The sequence below is a fragment of the Delphinapterus leucas genome, chromosome 11 (assembly GCF_059928025.1).
Source record: "Delphinapterus leucas isolate spDelLeu-1000000601 "Yukka" chromosome 11, BTC_Dleu_Yukka2, whole genome shotgun sequence".
NCBI lineage: Eukaryota > Metazoa > Chordata > Mammalia > Artiodactyla > Monodontidae > Delphinapterus > Delphinapterus leucas.
The window spans coordinates 22167703-22192439 of record NC_143139.1 but is presented as its reverse complement, the minus strand read 5'-3'; the positions used below and the strand labels follow the sequence as shown (position 1 = coordinate 22192439).

The following is a 24737-nucleotide window of genomic DNA, read 5'->3' as shown; positions in this document are numbered from 1 at the left end:
GTCTATGTTTTCCTCCTAGAGTTTTACAGTGTCTGGCCTTACATTTACGTCTGTAATCCATCTTGAGTTTATTTTTGTGTACGGTGTTAGGGAGTGTTCTAATTTCATTTTTCTACATGTAGCTGTCCAGTTTTCCCAGCACCATTTATTGAAGAGGCTGTCTTTTCTCTATTGTATATTTTTGCCTCTTTGGTCAAAAATTAGGTGACCAGGGCTTCCCTCGTGGCGCAGTGGTTGAGAGTCCGCCTGCTGATGCAGGGGACGCGGGTTCGTGCCCCGGTCTGGGATGATCCCACATGCCGCGGAGCGGCTAGGCTCGTGAGCCATGGCCGCTGAGCCTGCGCGTCCGGAGCCTGTGCTCCGCAACGGGAGAGGTCACAACAGTGAGAGGCCCGCGTACAGCAAAAAAAAAAAAAAAATTAGGTGACCATAGGTGCGTGGGTTTATCTCTGGGCTTTCTATCCTGTTGCATTGGTCTGTTTTTCTGTTTTTGTGCCACCACCATATTGTCTAGATTACTGTAGTTTTGGAGTATATTCTGAAGTCTGGGAGCCTGATTCCTCCAGCTCCATTTTTCTTTCTCAAGATTGCTTTGGCTATTCGGGGTCTTTTGTGTTTCCACACAAATTGTAAAATTTTTTGTTCTAGTTCTGTGAAAAATGCCATTGGCAGTTTGATAGGAATTGCATTGAGTCTGTTGATTGCTTTGGGTAGTATAGTCATTTTCACAATATTGATTCTTCCAATCCAAGAACATGGTATATCTCGCCATATGGTTTGTGTCATCTTTGATTTGTTTCATCAGCATCTTATGGTTTTCTGCATACAGGTCTTTTGCCTCCTTAGGTAGGTTTATTCCTAGGTATTTTATTCTTTTTGTTGCAATAGAAAATGGGACTGTTTCCTTAATTTCTGTTTCTGATATTTTGTTGTTAGTGTATAGGAATGCAAGAGATTTCTGTGTATTAGTTTTGTTTCCTGCAACTTTACTAAATTCATTGATTAGCTCTAGTAGTTTTCTAGTGGCATCTTTAGGATTTTCTATGTATAGTATCATGTCATCTGCAAACAGTGACAGTTTTACTTCTTCTTTTCTGATTTGGATTCCTTTTATTTCTTTTTCTCCTCTGATTGCTGTGGCTAGGACTTCCAAAACCATGTTGTATAATAGTGGTGAGAGTGGGCAACCTTGTCTTGTTCCTGATTTTCACCACTGAGAATAGTGTTTGCTGTTGGTTTGTTATTTATGGCCTTTATTATGTTGGAGTAGTTTCCCTCTATGCTCACTTTCTGGAGAGTTTTTTTCATGAATGGGTGTTGATTTTTCTTGACTGTATAATTGATTTAAAATGTTGTGTCAGTTTCTGGTGTATAGCAAAGTGATTCAGTTATACACATATATATTCTTTTGCATATTCTTTCCCATTATGGCTTACTACAGGATATTGAATATAGTTCCCTGTGCTATACAGTAAGGCCTTGTTATTTATCTATTTTATATATAGTGGTTTGTATATGTTAATCCCAAACTCCTAATTTATCCCTTCCCAACCCCCTTTCCCCTTTGGTAACCGTAAGTTTGTTTTCTGTCTGTGAGTCTTTCTGTTTTGTATATAACTTCATTTGTGCCATATTTTAGATTCCACATATAAGTGACATCACATGGTATTTGTCTTTCTCTTTCTGACTTACTTCACTTAGTATGATAAACTGTAGGTAAATTCAATTTTTTTTATAATTGAAATAAGCATTTGAGAAACAAGGCAAATAAAAATTTACTCCTAATGGAAGTATGATAATGATTTATTGTTTAGTGAGAAACGCTAGTTTCCAAATGGTTTGACTAGGACTATCTTTTTCTATTGTTAATCTTATTTTCTATTTTACTACTATAAGCATGATTTATTTGTATAGTACTTTAAAAATTAGGCATAGTTTCTGTTATTAGGATTAATAAAGAAAAAGATTCTAATATGATACTATAATGAGATGAGAATGAGAAGGTTATGATTTAATTCCTGATTTATGGATGAGTCACCTGATTTATTTAGTCCCTAGCTTTTGTCACTTGTAAAATGAGAAAAAGATGATATTCATCTAGGTGTGGAGATGTTATCAAGTCTGGGAGTGTTCTGTTTGCAAAATCAATAGGAAAACTGAGCTCAAAACAAAACAGAGAGCAAAAACAGACACCTAAGCTTAAACTCAAGTATTTGGGTATTTCATTATAGTGTGAATTATCTAGAGTATTCCTTTAGGTCTCTGCCTCATTTTGCATTGTTAGTAAACATCATCAGAAACACCCACAAATGTTTTAACTCCTTCACCTATAATATCTTAAGAAATTTAAAAATATTAACTGAAAGAGATATATGGAAATAGTCACCTTATTACTGCTATCTTAGGGATATTAAGATTAATTAATATTGATGATTCAGTCATTTCTCATGATCAGATTGAATGATATAAAGTTCGCAGTCATTGATTCCTTTCACTCCTCTCAGGCACACCCTCTGTTCCTATAATCCATCTTGGAGTATGCATTATGTTGAAAAGCTGATGAATAAGGAATTTCCTATTCTGGAATATGCAAGTGTTACAGTGAAATAAGAGGACTTTCATTTTAAGGTTAATGGTGACTTGTTAAATACATGCCAGGCATATAGATTGAGTCCTTACACAATTTCCACAAATTTATATTGTGATTTTCTTCAGATTACATAAAATTTAATAATACAGTCTTTGGGATTATACCACGTGGAGAATAGATGCATTTTCTGCTAATAAATCCAATTTGAGAATTTCTCTAACTCTGAATAAAGATGAAAAATCTAAAAGTGGGCAAACGAAGTATGTGTCTGGAAGCTGTTTGGTACTTTTCATTACAACTTGAGGGAGTGATAAAAAAAGAGAAAATGCAACTTATTTTCCCGAAAATGTTACCAAAGAAACAAGTTCTGGTAATCTATTAATATACATCGCAGTTTTTTCACATTTACAAATACCTTCCCTATTTTCAGACATAATTTTTAAAAACGTTCTCCTTTTGTTCACTGTGTCTATTTGAGTACAGCTCAACTAGATACAGAAGTAATTCTGAAAATTGTTAAAACTGTTAAAATATATGTTAAGTGATAAAGTTGTTTTAAGCAGTCCTTGTACAAATGGTTAGGCCAAGAGAATTCTGTTGTGAGATTTCATATTAAATATTAATACTTAGACAGTTAAATCTATTTTATAAGCAGACCATGTTATTGAGGAGGGATTGTGATGTCCTTCCTGACCTTCAGAGAGATGCTGGTCCAGATTCATTGAAAATTGCCAGTGAATAATAGGTAGCTGATGGTATGTGATATTTGTTGATTTGTGATTACCACAATTTCCTGCTTTGCTTTGGCTTTGCAAACATGTCTTTATTTTCCACATTAATACATACGAACCTAGAAAAGGCCTAAGTGCAGTCAGCTATGTGCCCTCAACTGCAATTTTTGCAAATGTGACATGAATCCAAAATATATTATAGTTTTGATCAAAATTAATATGCAAATTTTTTTGTTAAAATTAGTTGTTTGGGAACAAGCTATATCCTAGAAGAAATAAAAAGCTTGAGGGCAAAATCAGAAATTCTCAATATTGGTAAGTGTTTAGCCGTTTAATTATTACACATGGGAGGCAATTATTTTCAGTCAAAATGCATCTTTTTATTCTTTGAAAAACATTCAGTGAAAGCATCTGTGGCACTGACATTCTAAAATCCAAACAGAGAATAGATACATCCTAATAAGAAAGCTGATCCTAGGAAGGCTGGTTCTTGCTGGCCCAGCCTGGCTACCTTGTTCTGCATCGCATTGCAGGGGTAGGGGGATATTTATCTTTATTGTTCCTTTGCTTCTCTGCCCCTCCTCTGCCCTTCGACCCTCTCCATTCCTTTTCCTTCCATTCCCTTTGCTTTCTTTTCCTTCTCTTTCCATATGTTTTGTGTAACTTTAAAAAATTCCTAGTTTCGTCTTCTTTCAAATTGATAAAACACATTTGTAAGTGTCATTATGCTGTTAAAGATATACTACCAAAATAATACTTGATTATAAGAAATTCACTCATACAGACAGAAAACATTATGAATATTTCAATTTGGGATAAATTATGGAAACAAATAATAGAATGTGTTTGATTTTTATAAGTAGAAAATACTATGGGACAGCTGCATGTAAAAGAATGAAATTAGAACACTCTTTAACACCATACACAAAAATAAACTCAAAATGGATTAAAGACCTAAATGTAAGACCAGACACTATAAAACTCTTAGAGGAAAACATAGAACACTCTTTGACATAAATCACAGCAAGATCTTTTTTGATCCACTTCCTAGAGTAATGGAAATAAAAACAAACAAATGGGACCTAATGAAACTTCAAAGCTTTTGCACAGCAAAGGAAACCATAAACAAGACAAAAAGACAACCCTCAGAATGGGAGAAAACATTTGTAAATGAAGCAACCGACAAGGGATTAATCTCTAAAATCTACAAACAGCTCATGCAGCTCAACATCAAAAAAACAAACAACCCAATCCAAAAATGGGTGGAAGACCTAAATAGACATTTCTCCAAAGAAGACATACAGATGGCCAAAAAGCACATGAAAAGATGCTCAACATCACTAATTATTAGAGAAATGCAAATCAAAATTACAATGAGGTATCACCTCACACCGATCAGAATGGCCATCATCAAAAAATCTATAAACAATAAATGCTGGAGAGGGTATGGAGAAAAGGGAACCCTCCTACACTGTTGGTGGGAATGTAAATTGGTACAGCACTATGGAGAACAGTATGGAGGTACCTTAAAAAACTAATAATAGAACTACCATATGACCCAGCAATCTCACTCCTAGGCATATACACCAGGAAAACCATAATCCGAAAAGATACATGCACCCCAATGCTCATTGCAGCGCTATTTACAATAGCTAGGACGTGGAAGCAACCTAACTGTCCATCAACAGAGGAATGGATAAAGAAGTGGTACATATATACAATGGAATATTGCTCAGCCATAAAAAAGAACAAAATAATGCCATTTGCAGCAACTTGGATGGACCTAGAGATAGTCATACTGAGTGAAGTAAGTCAGACACAGAAAGGCAAATATCATATGATATCACTTATATGTGGAATCTAAAAAAACGGTACAAATGAACTTATTTACAAAACAGAAGTAGAGTCACTGATGTAGAAAAAAAACTTATGCTTGCCAGGAGATGAGGCGGGAGGGATAAATTGGGAGATTGGGACTGACATATACACACTACTATATATAAAATAGATAAACAGCAAGGACCTACTGTACAGCACAGGGAACTCTACTCAATACTCTGTAATGGCCTATAAGGGAAAAGAATCTTAAAAAAGGAGTGGATATATGTATATGTGTAACTGATTTACTTTGCTGTACACCTGAACCTAACACAACATTGTAAATCAACTATACTCCAGTAAAAATTTTTAAAAATTAATGGAACAGAAAAAAAAAAAGAAAATACTATGCACACAGAGGATGAACTTTATTGAGCTAATATTTTAATATATTTTTAATGTGAAAATATTTCACATCATTTATCACACAAACCACTCAAAACTGCCTTTTTTTATCCTTGAGAGTCTCTTTATAATAATTATCTTATAAATATAAAATTTTGGAATTTTTTAATATGTATTCTTTGAAGGACATGTGTCATTATATACTTATTGTTCATGGGTGACAGTATACGGTTTCATTTTTTTTTTTTCCCATCAGAGCACCAGTTTTCTAAACTCTCATTCCCCACCAGATGCTTTCTTAATAATATACACAACAATACATCCCTATCAGAGGAAAGTGTCCATCCAAAAATTTCAGGAGCTTAATCGTTTTTTCTTCCAGTTTTATTGAGATATAATTGGCATACAGTACACATTTCAGGTGTACAGCATAATGATTTGATTTACCTTCATCGTGAAGTGATTATCACAGTAACTTTAGTGAACATCCGTCATCTCATATGGCACAAAATTAAAGAAATAGAAAAAAAAAATTGGTGGTGGTTGTGTTGAGAATGCTCAGAAATTACTCTCTTAACAACTTTTATATATAACATACATCAGTGTTAGTTATATTTATCATGTTGTACTTTACATCCCTGGTACTTATTTATCCCATAACTGGAAGTTTGCCTTCATCCAGTCCCCCTACACCTCACTCCCACCTCTGGTAGCCACGACTCTGATCTCTATTTCTATGAATGTGTTCGTTTTTGAAATATAATTGACTTACAAAACTATGTTAGTTTCTGTTACACAACATAGTGATTCTACATTTCTATACACTTCAAACTGATCACCATGATGAGTCTAGTTACCATATGTCACTATACAAAGATATTACATAGTTATTGAAGGTATTCCCCCATACTGTACACTTCATATTCAGGAGTTTAATCCTTATTGTGATGTTGAAATATAGCCAAATTTAATTTAGACTTTAATATTTTGTTCAGAAAAAAAAGAGGAAAATAACAATTTTAGTGGTGGAGGAGATTTTGCTGCCTCTCGCTTTGTGTAGCTCCTGGGGATAGCAGGAGAGGGGAATTGTTCTCCTTTGTTTCAGCAGCATCGGACCTTTGGGAGTGTGAGCTCATGACAGTTCTTGAAGAGATTCAAATGCTCAAAGGGTAATTTTTTTTTCACTTTATTCAATTTTCAAATTAATTCTGATTTTAGAACTCAATCTTCAAGCAAGATGGAACTGGACTGTATAATTCATAAAATATTTAATATCAATTTTTTTCTTTAATGCCTATCCAATTTTACATGACTTACGAAAATAAGCTGGCATTTTCTAAAGGATATTTAGATCAGACTCCTTGAGGGCAGAAACAATTTCTTATCACTCTTGTATAACTACCACGGAGCATAGGTACTGGCACACAGTAGGTGCTCCATGAATATTTGCTGAATGAGTAAAATGACTGCCAGTATGTCCCATTAACTTTGAATAAACTGTTACATTTAAAGCATTTAAAACGTTTATGTCTATTTGCTTCATAAGAACATTGTCAGGTGAATGACACACAGTTTTATGTTTCCAAAGCCTGTGTGCAAATTGACCTGGCCATGGAGGAAAAGAACACAGGGAGACTCAGTTTGGGAAAAAAAAGAAGGCTGAGACTTCCATCAGGCTAGTGGAAGGAGTGGATGGATATACAGAAGTGGAGCAACCTGAAAGCATCTAACCTGACGCAAACTTTAACAGGACTCTTGGGAAAGGTCAAAAGCTGTATCAGGAATAAACATGAATAGTGCCTGATGTATGATGCCATGTGGCTTGGTGGGCTGTGTTGCAGCAGTCGTGAGAGCAGACAGAATGAGCACTCTCCTCTCTTTCCATATCCCTGTCTTTTGGTCCAAGAATACGCCGACAGTAAGAAAATCTGTGAAAAAAAGTTAGACAAACATTAAGCTGGAAGAAAATACTAATGACTAAAAACAAACGATTTCTTTTCCCTTTTTAAAAAAATTTATATTATTGGGGTATAGTTGATTTACAATGTTGTGTTAATTTCTGCTGTACAGCAAAGTGATTCCGTTATACATGTACATATAACCACTCTTTTTGAGATTCTTTTTCCAAATAGGTCATTACAGAGTATTGAGTAGAGTTTCCTGTGCTATACAGTGGGTCCTTATTAGTTATTTATTTTATATATAGTAGTGTGTGTATGTCAATCCCAATCTCCCAATTTATCCCTCGCCCCCGTCCTCCCTGGTAACAGTAAGTTTGTTTTCTACATCTGTGACTCTATTTCTGTTTTGAAAACAAATGATTTTTAAACTCTAAGGATGCAAAGTAAAGTTAATGTAGATTTGTAATGTAGCTGCCAAAAAACCAATATCATGCAACTTTATATGGTGTTGTGTATGCCCATGTTGGGGGAGATGGCATATGTTAAGAAATCTTAATATCAGAGACATGGACCATTATGGAATGACTCTAGGGGAGAGTATTCCAAATGCTGTGGGAATGAAGAAATTGCATGTTCTTCAGAAGCAAACAGAACAGATGCTGCTATCAAGTTTTCTTAAAGGTTCTACCAGGTTCCCTGCCCATCCTCTAGTTCCACCCACTGCCATTTACACCTTCTCTCAGAAATTCTACTGTGAAAAGACAGACTACGAGGAAGTGAGCACGTATTCAAAACCTGGTGTTATGTTATCTTAGTCCCACACAAACATGGGTAGGAAATGACGTCTGAGGCAGGTGTCCATCCATTCAGGGAAATGAAAGTCTGTGTGAAGCAGCTGTGATGGTTGCAGTATTTGAAGGAAATTTTTTTTCTAGTGTAAACCTACTTCAATAGGAAAAATACTGGATTCAATTTATACAGGAGCCTTTAGGCATTCTTAAGAGTAGATGCAATCTGATTTGGGAGAGTTTTGGGGAGCTGAGTTTTGGCCCATGTATTTGAATATCCATCAAAATCTCTTACTGAAAAGAGTTTAGAATTTTATCTCTCTATCAATATTTTTATGTCACTTATTGCAAGGCTTATTCAATATCAAGCCTGCTCCAGTTTGATAAGCAGAGATTGTAATGGTGAGCATGGCCAAATCCTTGCTTAGCCCGAGGCAAAAATGGTAACAGGTTTAGTTGCAACACTTTCCTGGAACATGGTACCCAGAAATAACCAGACCCCAAACACTGATAAGGTTGCCATGGAGAACTACATTCCAGTCTTAAATCTGTTTTTTGCCAGGAAGGGTGGATTCGAATTCTACAGGCTTCTTGAATTTCCACTTAGCATCTTTGTCTACTGAGATGTTCTGAAAGATGCCAGGAGACACTGGGCCAGCCTAAACTGAATTACTGAAATGCTGTGAAGCTGTATGTCCTCTGCTTGTAATTTCACTGTAAAGACTGTGATAAATACTTCTTAAAAATATGCATTAATAAGAAAAGATTAATCAAAACACCAGAATCAAAAGGCAGTTTCCTAAGCATGTCTTCTGCATGACTGAATCTGTTGGTTCCAATTTCTCCTGCTCTGTTTTCACTCTACTATGTCAGCTGAGACTTTGAAAAATCTTTCTCATAGTTTCTTCTTTAGAAGTTTTCCCGTTTAAAACCAAATGTCACTTATTGCTGTGTTTTTTTGTCATTTAAAAATAATATAAACTCTCTAAAACATTAGGAAAGTAGAGAAGATTAGCCATAGTTTTATCATACAAATCTTTTTTTTCTAGTATGTTGTTTTTCCCTGATATTTTAGTGACCAAACTCATTACAGAACTTTTATCCTACTTTTAAGTCATGATATAAATCTTTTTATATATTATTACATAGTCTTAATAAGAATCATTCGTACATATCATGTTAGCTACTCCTTTCTACATCATTAATTTGCTATTGTTCAATATTTGCTTTGTTTCCAGTGTTTATTATTATTATTAATACCATGACAAACATAATTTTGAGTATTTTTCATATATAGGGTTTTTCCTTAGGATATACTCCATAGATCCATATTGTTGTTTAAAATGGTTGTACAGATATGAGATTGGCTGTCTTACTCTCAGCATTGGTTATTATAATAAAAAATTTTTTTGCTAGTCTGATATATGCGAAATGATATTTCACTATTATATTATTTTTATTCTTGCTTACACCCAACCCTTTGCCCATAACATTTGTTGCACAGAGTTTACCCATTTGGTTGTTTTCTTTTAAGTTCTGTTTATTAGAATTTTGACATAAAAATTTATAGCTATAGGAATCAAATCTACTTGACATTTTGCTTTATGTTTTTACATTAATGCATATGTATTTCTAAGCTAAGAAAGCCCTTACTCATAGAATTTTAAAGATTAATTCCATTTTTGAGTTTTTATATTGAAAAACCACATATTCCCCTGAATTTATTTTCACCCTAAGATATCATGTGATATCCTAGAACTAAACTAAAATTTTCAGCCAACCATGGTATGCCAACATGGTACAACTTTACATGGATGTGTGAGTGCCTGGGTGTTGGTCGAATCCTCAGATGCAAAGCCCATGGATAGGGAGGGCCGGCTGTACCAACCATTTTATATGCTCGGGGGATTTTGGCATCCAAGGTGGCTCCAGGAACCAATCCCCTACAGATACTGAGAGACAACTGTACAACAATTCATACCATGTACACAAATGAGAGGAAACCAAGGCAAATTTGGGGAAGGGTCAAGAGGTCAGATAAAAGACTTCAGGAAGTTCTCGTTGGGTTTATTCTCCCTGTTTTTGCCCTTATCCGAGTTATGGTGCTATTTTTTCCTTTCTCCCATGTATCTTATTACTTGGGTGACCTTGGGTAGGTTCCTTAACCTCTCTAAGACTCAAGTTTCTTCAGCTGTTAAATGGGATTGATAATATCAATTACCTCCTGGAGGTTCTCAGATAATATCAATATATGAAAAGTGCTCAGCACAGGGACTCAGATATATGTTTTTAGTATATATTACTTTCCTCCATCTCTTACCCCTCTACCAAACTTGTTCTCAGATCCAGATCTTTCATTCTCATTGGCATTTACCAGTTGACGAGTTTGGCCTTAGTAGCCTGTTTCCATTCATTAAGACAAGGTTAATATTCCTGAAGTAAGCCTTTAAGAGCAACCCAGAAATCCCCGGGGATCTGGGAAATGGAATTATAAGCTGAGAAATTGCTCTTGGTTTGCATTGTAGGACCTTAACTGCCCCAGCTGCACTTTTTATGGTACCGGAAGTCTGTAAGAGGTGAAGGATAGTCAAAGTTCTGCATTACGTCTTCCCTGTTATCATGCCAGGGACCGCAAGCCTGACAGTTTTCTCTGGTGTTAGATGGCAGTTTTCTCCGTGGGTTTTATCTGCCCCCTTCCGTGAAGAGATAAAAACTGTCAGCTTGTGGAAGGCAGAGTTCCCACGGGGCGCTTTGGGATGGTTTTACAGCACCAGGTTGGGAATTTAGCCACTTTTGTTTCTTTTGTCTCAAAACTTGTTTTCTTTTCTTTATTATGCCTGACATTTCCCTGTTAAAAATTAGATTTCTTTCTTTTACAGAAATTAAAAAACTCCAATATCCCTGAAAGGGGTTATCAGGCATTTACGACTGTTTACTGAAGGGACTGAAGTGTAAATGAAGGAGCTACGACTCAGACTCTGGAGACAGGTCTGGTGCTGGCTCAGTCACTAATGTGTCCTCTTGCACAGGTCACAGCATCTCTGATGCTTGGTTTTCTTATGACCTTTAATATTGCTTTTCGATCAAATAATGACAATCATAAAAATAGCTAACATGATTGAGCACTTACTTTGTGCCAGGTACCGTGCCAAACCCTTCAAGTGTGTTTTCTAATTTAAATCTCACAAGGCCCTTAGGAGGTAGGTACTATTGTCCTCATTTTACAGATAAGGAAAACGAGGCATCAGAGGTTGAATATTTGCATAAAGATTGGCAGAGGGTAAATTAGTGAGTTAGTAATTTAAACCAGGTCTATGTGATGCTTGTATTAAGTATTCTGGTATAGTTATGATTGATGAATACTGTCCTGATATCTAGCTGAGAACATGAAATTATATTTGGGGAAGAATCGTTGCAAATTGAAGTAAGCAAGGATGGAAGTACTCGAGTAATTTAAGGGCAGATAGTGTAAATAGCTCTAAGATTTGTGGCTATCAGATAGATTCGAAGAATATTTTAATAGGATGTTAGATTGTGAGTTTCAGTGGAGGCACTGAATAGATGCAAATCATGAAGGGAAACATTTGAGTTGGGCTGTTGGAGATGAGAGATTGTTTTGAAGTGCTTTGGAGTGAGCTGCTGCTGTGTTGTGAGTCTTACCTCACCCCCAGTGCGTGGGCAAGACCCGTGTGTGTGTGTGTGTGTGTGTGTGTGTGTGTGCGTGTGCGTGTGTTAGGGGAGAGGGTGTGGATGGGATGATTGGCTCTCATATCTAGTTTAGTGGGAAGAACTTCGAAGGCACCACTGGGGGAGCTTGGTATTTGTCCCCGGCAGGTAGGGAAACACAGTAGACTGATGTCAAACTCCAGCTTTGGAAACAGAGAGGTCAAAGGTCAGGAGATGGGTTGGACACCATTTTTGGCAGGAAAATCAGACTTGCTGCTCCTTTGAGATTGGCCTACATTTCTGGAGTTTTCTCAAACTAAGAGAGTGCTTCTTGTGGAACAAACATTGAAAAGACAGCTGGTTTGGGATTACTGCTAAACTCTTCTCCACTAGACAACACTTTGACAGTGATCAAAACTAATGTCATAAATGAGGGGGCAGATGGACACTGTGTGCCTGAAGTCAAGGTTACCTGGGGAAGTACAGTTCATCACTTGTGTATTATTCTAGCTGGAAATGCTTAACCTAATCTAATTATGAAGAAATGCAAGACAAACCCAAATTGAGGACTATCCTATAAGTAAATGGCTCGATTCTTCAAAAACATCAATGTCATTAAAGACAAAGGATGGCTGAGGAACTGGTACAGATCAAAAGAGACTGAAGAGATATGACAACTAAATGCCATATGTGATCCTGGATGGGATTCTGTCCTGGAGGAAAAAAATGCTATAAAGGATACTATTTGGACAATTGACAACATTGGAATATGGACAGTAGATTAAAGTTTTAGATCAATGTTAAATTTTCCGAGCTGGACAGCTGTACTATGGATATAGAAGAGAATATCTTTGTTCTTAGGAATACACGAAGTATTAGGTAAAGGGGCATGATTATGCAACCTATAGTCAGATGGTTCTAAACATAAATTGTATGTGTGTATGTGTGTGTTTGTAGAGAAAGACAATGATGAAACAAACATAGCAAATTATAAAAACTGATGAATTTGGGTCAAAGTGATGTACTCTTTGTAAAAAGTTACTCTTTTGTAACTTTTTTGTAAGTTTGAGATTATTTCGAAATAAAAATGAAAAACAAGTCATTTTCTCAGCAAAGCGTTCCCACTAACCAAGGTCTGTTTCACCCCCAACTCCCCCAACCCTTGCCCACACAAAACCACCCCCTTCAGAAATGCTAGTAAGCCCCACTCTAGACCTGCTAAGTCAAAAATCTCATCAGACGGGGCCCAGGGAGCTGTGTTTTAAGATGGTTCTTACACTAAAGTTTGAGAAGCCCTGGTTTAGACCAGTGAGGACCCATGCTCGGAGTTCGGGGGTGGAGTTAACCCCATTCAGGCTGTTAGACATGGGGGAAAAGTGGACGGCTCTCTGGGATCTACCTCACAACAGCAGTTGAGGATGACTATGAGATTGTCCTTCTACCTTCTTCCCTATATCATCATCTACTCTTCTTCCAGCCTGAACCTACAGGCAAGTCACAGCATTTTTTTTTAGTTCAAAATTTCACAGCAAGCCGTATAAACGACTAAGGTATATTTGCTAGGGAGCAAATCCACAGAACTCTCCATCATGAATATGGAGATGGGGATTCAGTAGGAAGGAGAACTTTGCCCTGGCAGTATCTGGGAAGCTTCACTGGGGAAATGGAGCTTGGGCATGTAGAAGCAGGAGAAGGAAAGGAGGAAGGGGAATTTCTGGCAGAGGGACCATCACACTCAAAAGCATGGAGACTAAAATTGTCAGATTATATGTGGGAAGTCTGGCTTTCCACGAGGATATGAGGAGTGGAAGAGTAGAAACTAAGGATATCAAAGGAGGAGACCAGGTCATGGTCAGTGTGGAATGCTAGGACATCGTAGTGGAAATCCATTTAGATGGACTGATGTTCACAATATCTAATATCCACACTAGCAGGTTAAAGACTTTGAACTTTCTTCTGCAGACAGGGGGGTGTCATTGTAAGTCTGAACAGTTTTGATCAGATCAACTTTGTAAGGAGACTGTCCTGGCTTGCTTTGAGGATGGTGAGTGTGGGAGACTGGAAGGTAGGAGACCAGTGAGTAGGCAACGATATAGAACAGAGCAAGGATAGTGGAGAAGGTAAAGAGGAGACATTCTTGAGATAAAAGAAAGAAATAGGTAGAGGAAAGAATAAAGAGTAACTCTAAGACTTTGTGCCTGGATTCTTAAGAGGTTGCTGATGCTACATGATGACAAAAGTGATTTTCATTGGAAGATGGGACATTTTTGAGTTTGTGACTCAGACGATTAGTGAGGAATTAAGTAATGTGTTTTACCCCACCTACAGCTTCACTGAATTCTTTTTATTTAAAAAAAATTTATTTATTTTTAAAAGTCTCTCTCTCTTTTTTTTTTTTGGACCATTTTTAAAGTCTTCATTGAACTTTTTACAATATTGCTTCTGTTTTATGTTTTGGTGTTTTGGCCGAGAGGCATGTGGGATCTTAGTTCCCTGACCAGGGATTGAACCTGCATCCCCTGCATTGAAAAGTGAAGTCTTAACCACTGGACCACCAGGGAAGTCCCTGAATTCTTTTTAGTGGTACCCTAGCACACTTTCCCCCTTCTCGGCAGCTAGGTATGAGGTTACCCTTGCTTGAAGTAGGTGTCAGGTGGAACCAAGAACACATAGGTCAAGTTAAAGGGAAATATATGCTGAACAGAGGTGTAAGTTTGAAGCATACTTTCTCATCACCCCGAAAAGAAACCCTGTGTCCTTTACTTACCCACTACGGGCCCTAGGTAACCACTAATTGACTTTTTATCTACAAGGATTTGCCTATTCTGGACATTTTATATGAATGGAATCATATAATATGTGATCTTTTGTGACTGGTTTCTTTTACTTAGTATAATGTTTTCAAGGTTCATCTATGCTGCAGCATGAATCAATAGTTCATTCCTTTTTATGACCAAGTAATATTCCACTATGCATTTATCCATTCATCAGTTGATGGACATTGGCTACTATGAATAAAGCTACTATGAACATTTTTGTACAAGTTTTCCTGTATACCTATGTTTTCATTTCTCTTGGATATATACAAGAGATGGAATTGCTGGGTCAAATGGCGAGTCTACATTCACCTTGTTCAGGGACTGGCAAACTCTTTTCGAAAGTGTTGTACAATTTTATATTTCTACCAGCAGTAGAGGGTTCCAGTTTTCCCATATCTTTGCCAGCACTTGTTATTATCTGTCATTTTTATTGTAGCCATCCCAGTGAATGTGATGTGAAATGAAATCTCATTGTTGTATTAATTTGTGTTTCCTTGATGATTAATGATGTTGAGCATCTTTTTGCGTGCTTATTGGCCATTTGTATATCTTCTTTGGAGAAATGACTATTCACATCCTTTACTCATTTAAAAAGTTATTTGTCTTCTTATTGTTGAGTTGTAAGAGTTTTTCAAAAATATTCTAGATACAAGTTCCTTATCAGATACATGATTTGCAAATATTCCCTCCCATTCTGTATATTGTATTTTCACTTTTTTTATAGTGTCCTTTGAAGCACAAAAATTTTTAACTTCGGTGAAGTCAAATTTATCTTTTTTTTGTTGCTTATGGCTTTGATGTCATATTTAAGAGACCATTGCTAAATTCAATATTATGAACACTTACCTCTATGTTTTCTTATAAAAGTTTTATATTTAGGTCTTCGGTCCATTTTGAGTTAATTTTTGTACATGGTGTGGGGCCAAACTATTTTTTGATAATTTAATCTGTTTTAAGTGCCCATCTCTACTGATGGCAAACTTAACCTGGCCAGTTCTGGATAAATTCAGTAACTTCAGGTTTTCTCAGTCATTGCAGCTTTAGTCTCAGTAAATTCAGGACTCTCCCTTTTCCTTCATTCTCCTCTCATGTGGGATTTAGCTAAATCACAGTGGGTTAATGGTACTTATTGACAGGTAGTGTAGAGTGAGTTAGAATTAGGATTAGGTGTAAATGGGGAGGTCTCTGTCCCACAATTAGTTTCAGAGAGAAGATAATGATAGAACATGAAGAAAGTTTGGGGATCTGAGATTAGGGTGAACGTGCATCCCAATTGAAATATGGTTACTCTTGGAGGGAGCAAGCTTCACAGAGGTCCTGAGACTCCACAAAGATGTCGCACTAGGTGATTTTTTTCCCCCACTCACTCAACATATATTTATTAATAGGCACATCGTAGTGCCAAGAACTCTTTTATAGAGTGGAATAAAGCAGTGATGAAAACATACAAATTCTCTGCCATCATGGAACCTATATTCTACTGGGAGGAGACAGGACAAATAAATAAGCAAATAAATGTATAACATGCTATGATAAAAAAATCTAAGAAAAATAAATAGAGGGACTGCCCTGGGGGCTCAGTGGTTAAGAATCTGCCTGCCAATGCAGGGAACATGGGTTCGAGCCCTGGTCCGGGAAGATCCCACATGACGAGGAGCAACTAAGCCCGTGTGCCGCAACTATTGAGCCTGTGCTCTAGAGCCTGCGAGGCACAACTACTGAGCCTGCGTGCCACAACTACCGAAGCCCGCGTGCCTAGAGCCCATGCTCCGCAACTCACTGCCTACAGAGAGCCGCGTGCAGCAACGAAGACCCAATGCAGCCAAACATAAATAAGTAAATTTATTTTAAAAAAAAAGAAAAATAGAGTAGGGAGATAGCAAATGGGGCTGACAGTATTTTATATAGCATCGTCAGGGAAGGCCTCATGACAGGGTGACATCAGAGCAGAGATCTGAAGCAAGAGAGGGACTGAGTCTTGCAGATACACATGGGAAGAACACACCAGGCAGAGGGAACAGTAAGTTAAGTGCCCTCAACAGGGAGCAGACTTGGCATATATGAGGGCGAGCAAGGAGGCCAAGGTGGTTGGAATGAGAAGGTCAAGTCAGTGGCAGGAGATGAAGTCAGAGGGGCAGTGGGGGGCTCTAAGAACAGTGGTGCAGGTGCGTACTGCTCACTGCTCACTAACGTGTAAGTGCCACTCACACATGCGTACCTGCACAGACGTACTACAATACGTCGGCTCAGGGGGCACATTAAATAGGGCCATATAGGCCATGGAAGTGACTTCAGAATTCATTCTGAGATGGGAAGTCGTTGCAGTGTTTTGAGCAGAGACTTGATCTAACTTCTATTTTAACAGCAAATGTCTCGCTTCTTGGTTGAGAATAGATCATAAAGGTGCAAAGTTGGAAGTGGGGAGATCAGTGAGGAGTCTGTTACGACCCAGGAGAGAGATGATGGAAGCATGGACCAGGGTGGTAGGATGTTGTTTATACTGTGAAGGTAGAGCTGACAGGATTTGCTGACGGACTGAATGTGGGGTGTGAGAGAGGAGTCAAAAACGATTCCAAGGGCTTCCCTGGTGGCGCAGTGGTTAAGAGTCCGCCTGCCGATACAGGGGATACGGGTTCGTGCCCCGGTCCGGGAAGATCCCACATGCCAGAGCGGCTGGGCCCGTGAGCCATGGCCTCTGAGCCTGCGCGTCCGGAGCCTGTGCTCCACGATGGGAGAGGCCACGACAGTGAGAGGCCCACGTACCGCAAAAACAAACAAACAAAAAAAACGATTCCAAGGTTTCTGAGCTGAGCAAATAAAGGCAGAGTTGCCAGAATAGGTAAGGCTGGGAAGACCCTTTTAAGGAGGCTTGGCTGCCATGGAAGGAGAGCCTAAACCTTTGGTGGTTGGCTGACTATCTTTGCCATGTTAACGCAGCAGTGTGACCAGATCCAGGCCTCAGACTATATAGGACACTTCAGTGGGTGGTGACTTGTGAGGACAAGGTGAGGAGGAAGAAACCCATTGGTCTTGGGTATGTGGTTTGAAGTTTGTACCTGTTCATTAGCATAAACAATCACCCACTTGTTTTGTAATGTCTTGTTCACTGATAGTTTGTACCTAGAGGAAACAAAGAAAAACATTCATGACTGGCTAATAATTGTGGAGCATCCATTTGGATGTATGGTACAGGACTGTGCAACATGGGAAACCATAGAATGTAATCCATAGATCTCTTGGATAAACAGAAACCTCCATTTTCAGGGTCTTCATCTCGCTCCATCTCAAGCTTTTAAATAGCTCGTCCAATGTCTTGGAGGCTCCCAACAGTAATATCATGTATCATGTAGACAGAAGAGGGCTTCTATCATGTAACAGGCATTTCTAAGTTGCTAAGTAACCATTTCCAAAGGAGAACCCAGAAGTAAAGAGAGATCTGTCAGCTGCATGGTAGGACAATGACTGGGTCCAGTTTATCTCAGTACATTCAGGCTTTGTGCTGGCATTTCCTGGATTCTGGGTCTAACACTTTATTCTCCTCTATCCTGCAGGCTTTCTAAACACAGGTGTCTGAACATTAAGCTTATTCCTTCCTATTCCATTATGGGATTATAAGTCTCAACCCAAACCATCTTCAAACTGTAAGACAGCCTCGAACTGTAAATTTACATTTTGGTCAGTTGCACAATTTGGCACACACCTCTGTGCACGCCCTGGGTTCCTCCACCTTTCAGCAAACCTTGCCCTAGGGGGATTACTTAGGTCACAATTCTTTGGGTGGCTAGTGTCGTAACTGCTGTCCAAGTCTGCCTTCTCCAGGTCTTCCGGAAGGGTAGGACAAAAGTCTTGTAAAATGATGAGGGTTACAAAAGCAACGGAGAAGGTGTGGAAACGTGTCCCGCTGCCAGTTTCATTTATGACCGTTGGAGCTTTAAGAGTCAGAAGCTTTAAAAGTAAACAAACCAAGACGGTCAATGAAGACTGTGACAGCGCACTTCCGGAAGTAGAAAGTTAAACCTGGGCTCCGGGTTAAGAGCAGGGGGCGCGGGATTAAGAGACCAGGAGGCTTAGGAGAAGGTTCACCGCCTATGGTTGGCTAAAAAAATTGCTGGCCCGGCCAAGTGACTTTTACCTCATGTCCACCTGGACATCTGCTGACGGGTCAAGTTTCACTAACGCCCTATACTCGAGACAAAACCTAAACTACATAGTCCAAGTAGAGACAGACCCTCCCCCTTCCCTCCCTTCCCCCTCCTTCTCCTTTTTATTTTCTTTCTTTATTGTGTATTTTAAAAAATGTTCTACTTTTTCCTTTGCTTCAACACCTTCCTTCCTCTCCCTGTGTCAGCAAATTATTCACCCCACGCACCCACGCCGCTCCGGCTCCTCCTTTTCATCTCCAGGCGTATCGCCGGCTCACTCCGCTCCGGTCCTGCGCGCGCGCCCTATAGCCAATTCTCAATCCTCCCCGCCCCCTTTAAGACAAGGGACTGGGTCTCGGCCCCGCCATCCTTCGCTTTCCCAGGCAGGAACTGTCGCACCCCAAGTCTAGCCTCTCCTGGGCGGCTCTCCGGAGACCGCTTCCCGGTTCGGGGATCCCGCCGCCCCTCTAGCACCACCCCCGCGTTCGGTGAGCGCGCGCCACTGCTCCCCGGGTGGCCGGGCCCCACCCCCTACCCTGGTCGCCCCGCCCCGGCCCGGCTCCGCCCCAGGCCGCCGCCGCCTGATTGGCCTCCGCCCTCTCGTCCCCCGGCTCCTCTCCTCCCCTTCGCCCAATGGGCACCACCACCTGGTCCAAAAATTCCCCCGAGGGAACCGAGGGGCTCTATAAGCACCAGCTCTGGCCGGGCTGCGGGGACCGCTGCGGCTGAGTGCGGAGCGGGGAGGGTAGGCAGAGGGGGGAGCGGAGGAGGGAGGAGGAGGAGCAAAAGGTGTTGGAGAGAAAACTTCTAAAAGGAACAGGAAACTTGCCGGGGAGGCGGCGGCGGCTGTGGCTCTCCGGGCGTCCGGGCGGCGCACGTCGCGGGGTGTCCGGAGCTGCAGCGCCGCTCCTGGCTGCTCGCCAGGCGCGGGGCAGGGCTGAGCCTGACACTTGATCCCTCGGGCCGTGCCCGCCGCCGCCGCTCTGGGCGCTACAGGCGGGCGCTCCGTTCCTCTGCCGCGGCGGCTCCCCGGAGAGGGCGGCGAGGGCGCAGAGAAGAGGAGGGACGTATTCTTCGGAGCATGAAGCAGCATGTCCGATAAAATGTCCAGCTTCCTCTACATAGGGGACATCGTGTCCCTGTACGCGGAGGGCTCGGTCAACGGCTTCATCAACACGCTGGGGTAAGCCGGGGCGCGGGCTGGGGAGCGCTGGCGCTAGGGCCCCTAGGAACCCATCCCAGTCCCTCGTGGCGCCGCCGCGTGCCCCGGCGCCCGCTCCCGCCTGGGGTGGCCGGGAGGCAGGGCAGGCTCTGCGCCCGCGGACAGCGCCGTGCGCTCGGCTCGCTCGCTCGCAGGAAGCTGCCCATAGAGGCAAGACTTTCTTTGCAACTTCGTAATCTCAAGGTCAGAGACGCATCTGAAAAGGAGGAAGTGATTCAAAAGCCCGGAGACAGGCCCGGTAAAGAAGTCTTCGTTGGCTTCTCCGTGGGTTGTTTTGATTAAAAAAATTTTTTTTTCCCCTGTGAAACAAAATGCCTCCTCTTCCCCATCTTTGCTCGCCACCGCTCTCAAGCCCTTGTCCTTCAGGGCCGGGTTTGTAAAACCAGTCAATAAAAGTCCGTGGCCTTGGACATGAAACTCAGGCGATGTGGCGAGCGGGAGTGTGGCTTTTCCCTGCGGGAGGAGCTCACCGTCCCACTTAGCTGAAGTGATTTCCTTTTGGCCTTGCCAAACGGGGACTCGCCCCGCCTCGGGGGCAGCCTGGGGGCTCCGACGGCCTCCTGGGTTCTAGAACTCACACCTGATTTCTCCCCTCCCCGGGCCTTGGCCCACTGAAATGCTCAACCTCTCCAGGGACTCGGCCAAGTGCAGGGCTCTTGAGATTGGAGTTGATTTACGAATGGGGGATATAGATATATAAACATAACCGTGTGCTAGATGGTTAAAGAGGACTTCCTTGATTACTAGTATTTTCTCTCTGTCCTGATTGTAAATACCAGCTCGCAGTCTAAACGCACACTGACTGCACTGTATTTTGATGCGTACATTTTGTTGTTGTTGTTACCGCCTGGTCTCAGTAGCTAGACTCCCCAGTCTTAGAGAGTTCAGGCTGAGAAACTGGTGTTTCCACTTCGGACTGGTCAGTTTTTTCTGCTGTTAGGTTTTAGGGCACATGACTTAACATGCAGTGTCCCTGGACGGTGGCTTTGTGCCATGCCATTAATGGAGTGGTGTCTACCCCACAGGGGACGTGGACGTCGCCAGAACTTCCCCAGTTTCTGTTATTTGTGCATCTCCCTCAATGGGTGAAAGAAGGGAGGTAGGTTTAACTTAATCCCTTTAAGATCCATGTTAAGTGAAACTGAAGCATGGAAGAAAAGAATAGCCGTGACAGGTGCTTTTGTGCTGGGTTTGTAAATCATAAGCTGCCGTTTGTTTCCCAGAGAGTTCTTAGTACAAGGTCAGTGTTTGGGCTTCCCGCAACATTTTGCAGATGGACTCTGCTTCACCTCACCCTTCCCCTCTGTAGACTCTCGAGGTGTGTTTAGCCTGGTGGTTGATCAGGAAGGGCTTGGGGTCAAATCCCGGCTTCTCTGCCTGTGAACCTTATGGCCCTGGGCAGGTCACATAATTGCATCTCAGTTTCCTCACTCACGGTTACTGCCTCGTAGGATTGTGCTGAGGAAGAAGTGAGTTAACATAAGGTGCTTAGCACAGTACGTGGCGTGTGAGCACTTGCGTTAAGGGTTAGCGGTTGTAATTGTCACTACCTAGGTGGCTGTGAGTGACAGTTACAGTCGTGGACAACATAATAAAAAGGATTAGGAATAGAGTATAAAAGCTAGTGAAATAAAAAGCCATGTTTTTGTAGTGTCTTATTCAGCAAAGGTGTGTGTTTCGGTCACTACATACTTTAGCAGTTGTGGAGTCTGTCCTGCTCATTTTGGAGAGAGAGAAACCTAGGGGAAGAGAAATGAAGTGACTTACCTGTGAAGCAGAGGAAGGACATTAATGCCAAAAGCTGGAACTATAACCCTGTCTCCAGACGCTCAGCCAAGTGTGTGTTTCGTTGGTTACACATCATCTTGAGAAAAAGAAGCTTTAATGTAGCGTATGTTTGTATAAAATATTTATTCATGTTCAACATTTCTTGCTGGTGTTTTGGAAGTTGAGTTGCCTTAGAGTGTGTTTGTGCAGTATTATTTTTCTGTTGACAAACTGATTCTTGTTGAGGTTAATATGACAAGACCTCTGTGCAGCTCGATTCTAAGGTGAGGACGGATCGTTGGAAATGCTGCCGCTGGTGAAGCTTGGTGCTCTGAGTAGATATTCTTTTTCTTTAACTCATGGAACTACGTTGGCCTGAGAGTTTTAGTAGTTACAAAGCTGGCAGGAGCCTATGTTCATGCCACATGAAATGTTATCTAGGCAAAGTAGCATCACCTACTTTGTTAGCTTAGATGACAACTGGTAGATGTTTTACTTTACAAGTGTGTTTTAGGACCATGAAATCAAAGCAGCATTATAGTTTTTCATTATACTTTTATAGGCTCATTATACACCTTTTCTATCAAAGACAGAGTACATACTTCAAGTTGAATTTCTTTGCTCTTCTATAGTTGGAGGTCAGTTGTCCAAGGTCTGTTGCTAATTATGACCTTGTTCATATCATTTATTCTCTTTTCGTGTCAGCATGTCTTTGTGGAGAGCAAGAGAAAGAGTATATGATGCCCCTGCCCCTGGGGTATTATAAAAGTGAATGAAAGAGACAGAAAGGAAAGAGCCCATTTTTTTTAGAGAGTTGCTAGGAAAATCCACATTATGCTTATATTTTTGTGGGCCTTAAGTTTCTTCAAAGTTGTGTGAATTGTTAAAGTGAATCAGAGAGCTCCATTGGAGACACTGGCATTGTATCTATTTAGCCAGCATAGTTCGTTCCACTGTAATATTAAAAACTCAACGGAAGAGCTAAAAACGAGGCTGCAAGTTTCTGATTTCTATCTTTGCTGTTTATCTATTTGACGCTTTTGGTTGCATGATGGTTTTTCAAATTCACCTTAGGAGATAGTTTGTGAGAATGGAGTTTACAGCATTACAGGTAATTCATACATATTTATTTTTCTGCAGATAAATTTTGTCTGATTTTAGTATCTCGTGTATAAATTTGTTTGGCAGGATGCACGTTGTTGTTATTGGCTTTTGGGAATTTTTGTAATAAGGTCATGAATTTTTCACCTGAAAAAAATCACAGTTTCACTCTATTAGAGTTTAGTAGGCCCTTTTAGAGGCCCTTCCAACTGGAAATGTAGGAAGCTTTTTGTAGGCTCTGTGACCTAGCTTTTAAGTTTGATATCTCAGTCTGAGGAATTAGACTGCTCCGGTTGCAAAGACTTGCATTTCCCTTTTTTCCCCAGTTATCCTTTAACCAGGATTTACCTGACGTTTCTGAACCCTGAGTTATTGCTAAATGAGGTAGAGTATTGTTCTCCCAGCTTGTATTGTTGCAAAAGGGGCCTGGTTTATGTTTTCTAACTTAATTTTTCATCTAAAGATCTATTTAGGAAACACTTATCTTGACTTAAGGAAAACTACTTTAAATCCTGTTGGATGAAGATGGTGAATATATTTTAAATAAACAATTTTTTTTTGTACTGTACATTTTAGGGTTATGGTTTTTATTTTTCTTTTAAAAGAGAAGGGAGGGGGCTTCCCTGGTGGTACAGTGGTTGAGAGTCCGCCTGCCGATGCAGGGGACACGGGTTCGTGCCCCGGTCCGGGAAGATCCCACATGCCGCGGAGTGGCTGGGCCCGTGAGCCATGGCCGCTGAGCCTGCGTGTCTGGAGCCTGTGCTCCGCAAAGGGAGAGGCCACAACAGTGAGAGGCCCGCATACCGCAAAAAAAAAAAAAAAAAAAAAAAGAAGGGAGGACTTTTGGGATATGTTGTACAATTTTAGATGCGGTGTTACTTTTGTTTTTTCTTTTTCTTTTTTTAAATTGAAGTATAGTTGATTTACAATGTTACATTAATTTCTGCTATACAGTGAAGTGATTCAGTTATACATATATATACATTCTTTTTTTTCATATTCTTTTCCATTGTGGTTCATCACAGGATACTGAATATAGTTCTCTGCGCTATACAGTAGGACCTTGTTGTTTATCCATTCTATGTATAAAAGGTACATCTGCTCACCCCAACCTCCCACTCCGTTCCTCCCCCAACTCCCTCCCCCTTGGCAACCACCAGTCTGTTCTCTATGTCTGTGAGTCTGTTTCTGTTCATTTCTGTCATATTTTAGATTCCACTTATAAGTGATATCACATGGTATTTGTCTTTCTCTTTCGAATTTACTTAGTATGATAATCTCTAGTTGCATCCATGATGCTGCAAATGGCATTATTTCATTCTTTTTTTATGGCTGAGTAATATTCCATTGTATATATATACCACATCTTCTTTATCCATTCATCTGTCGACGGACACATAGGTTGTTTCCATGTCTTGGCTATTGTGAAGAATGCTGCTATGAACATAGGGGTGCATGTATCTTTTTGAACTAGAGTTCTGTCTGGCTATATGCCCAGGAGTAGGATTGCTGGATCATGTGGTAGTTCTATTTTTTAGTTTTCTGAGGAAGCTCCACACTGTTCTCCATAGCAGCTGCACCAACTTACATTCCCATCAACAGTGTAGGAGGGTTCCCTTTGCTCCATACCCTCTCCAGCATTTGTTATTTGTAGACTTTTTAATGATGGCCATTCTGACTGGTGTGAGGTGCTACCTCATTGTAGTTTTGATTTGTATCAAATGCAGTGTTAATTGTCCCTTCCCCCTTCCTCCATTTCTTTATACTAAGATTTACTTCCCTGGTCA

The 24737-nt window shown here is 40.4% G+C and overlaps 1 protein-coding gene across 4 annotated transcripts in view; it reads left to right on the top strand.

Annotated features, from left to right (window-relative positions):
* Positions 1-24737, top strand: part of ITPR2 (inositol 1,4,5-trisphosphate receptor type 2) — a 562910-nt gene that overhangs the window by 18211 nt on the left and 519962 nt on the right. For 3 of the 4 annotated variants that reach the window (XR_002645176.2, XM_022577817.3, XM_022577816.2), the window contains exon 1: positions 19648-20043. The exons of the other annotated variant lie outside the window; for it this stretch is intronic. Coding sequence is in view for 2 of the 3 variants with exons in the window: in XM_022577817.3 (XP_022433525.2) it covers positions 19952-20043 (92 nt within the window). In the remaining variant the exon portion in view is untranslated. Of the gene's footprint in view, positions 1-19647; positions 20044-24737 lie in introns of those variants that run through there. 4 annotated transcript variants of the gene reach the window in all.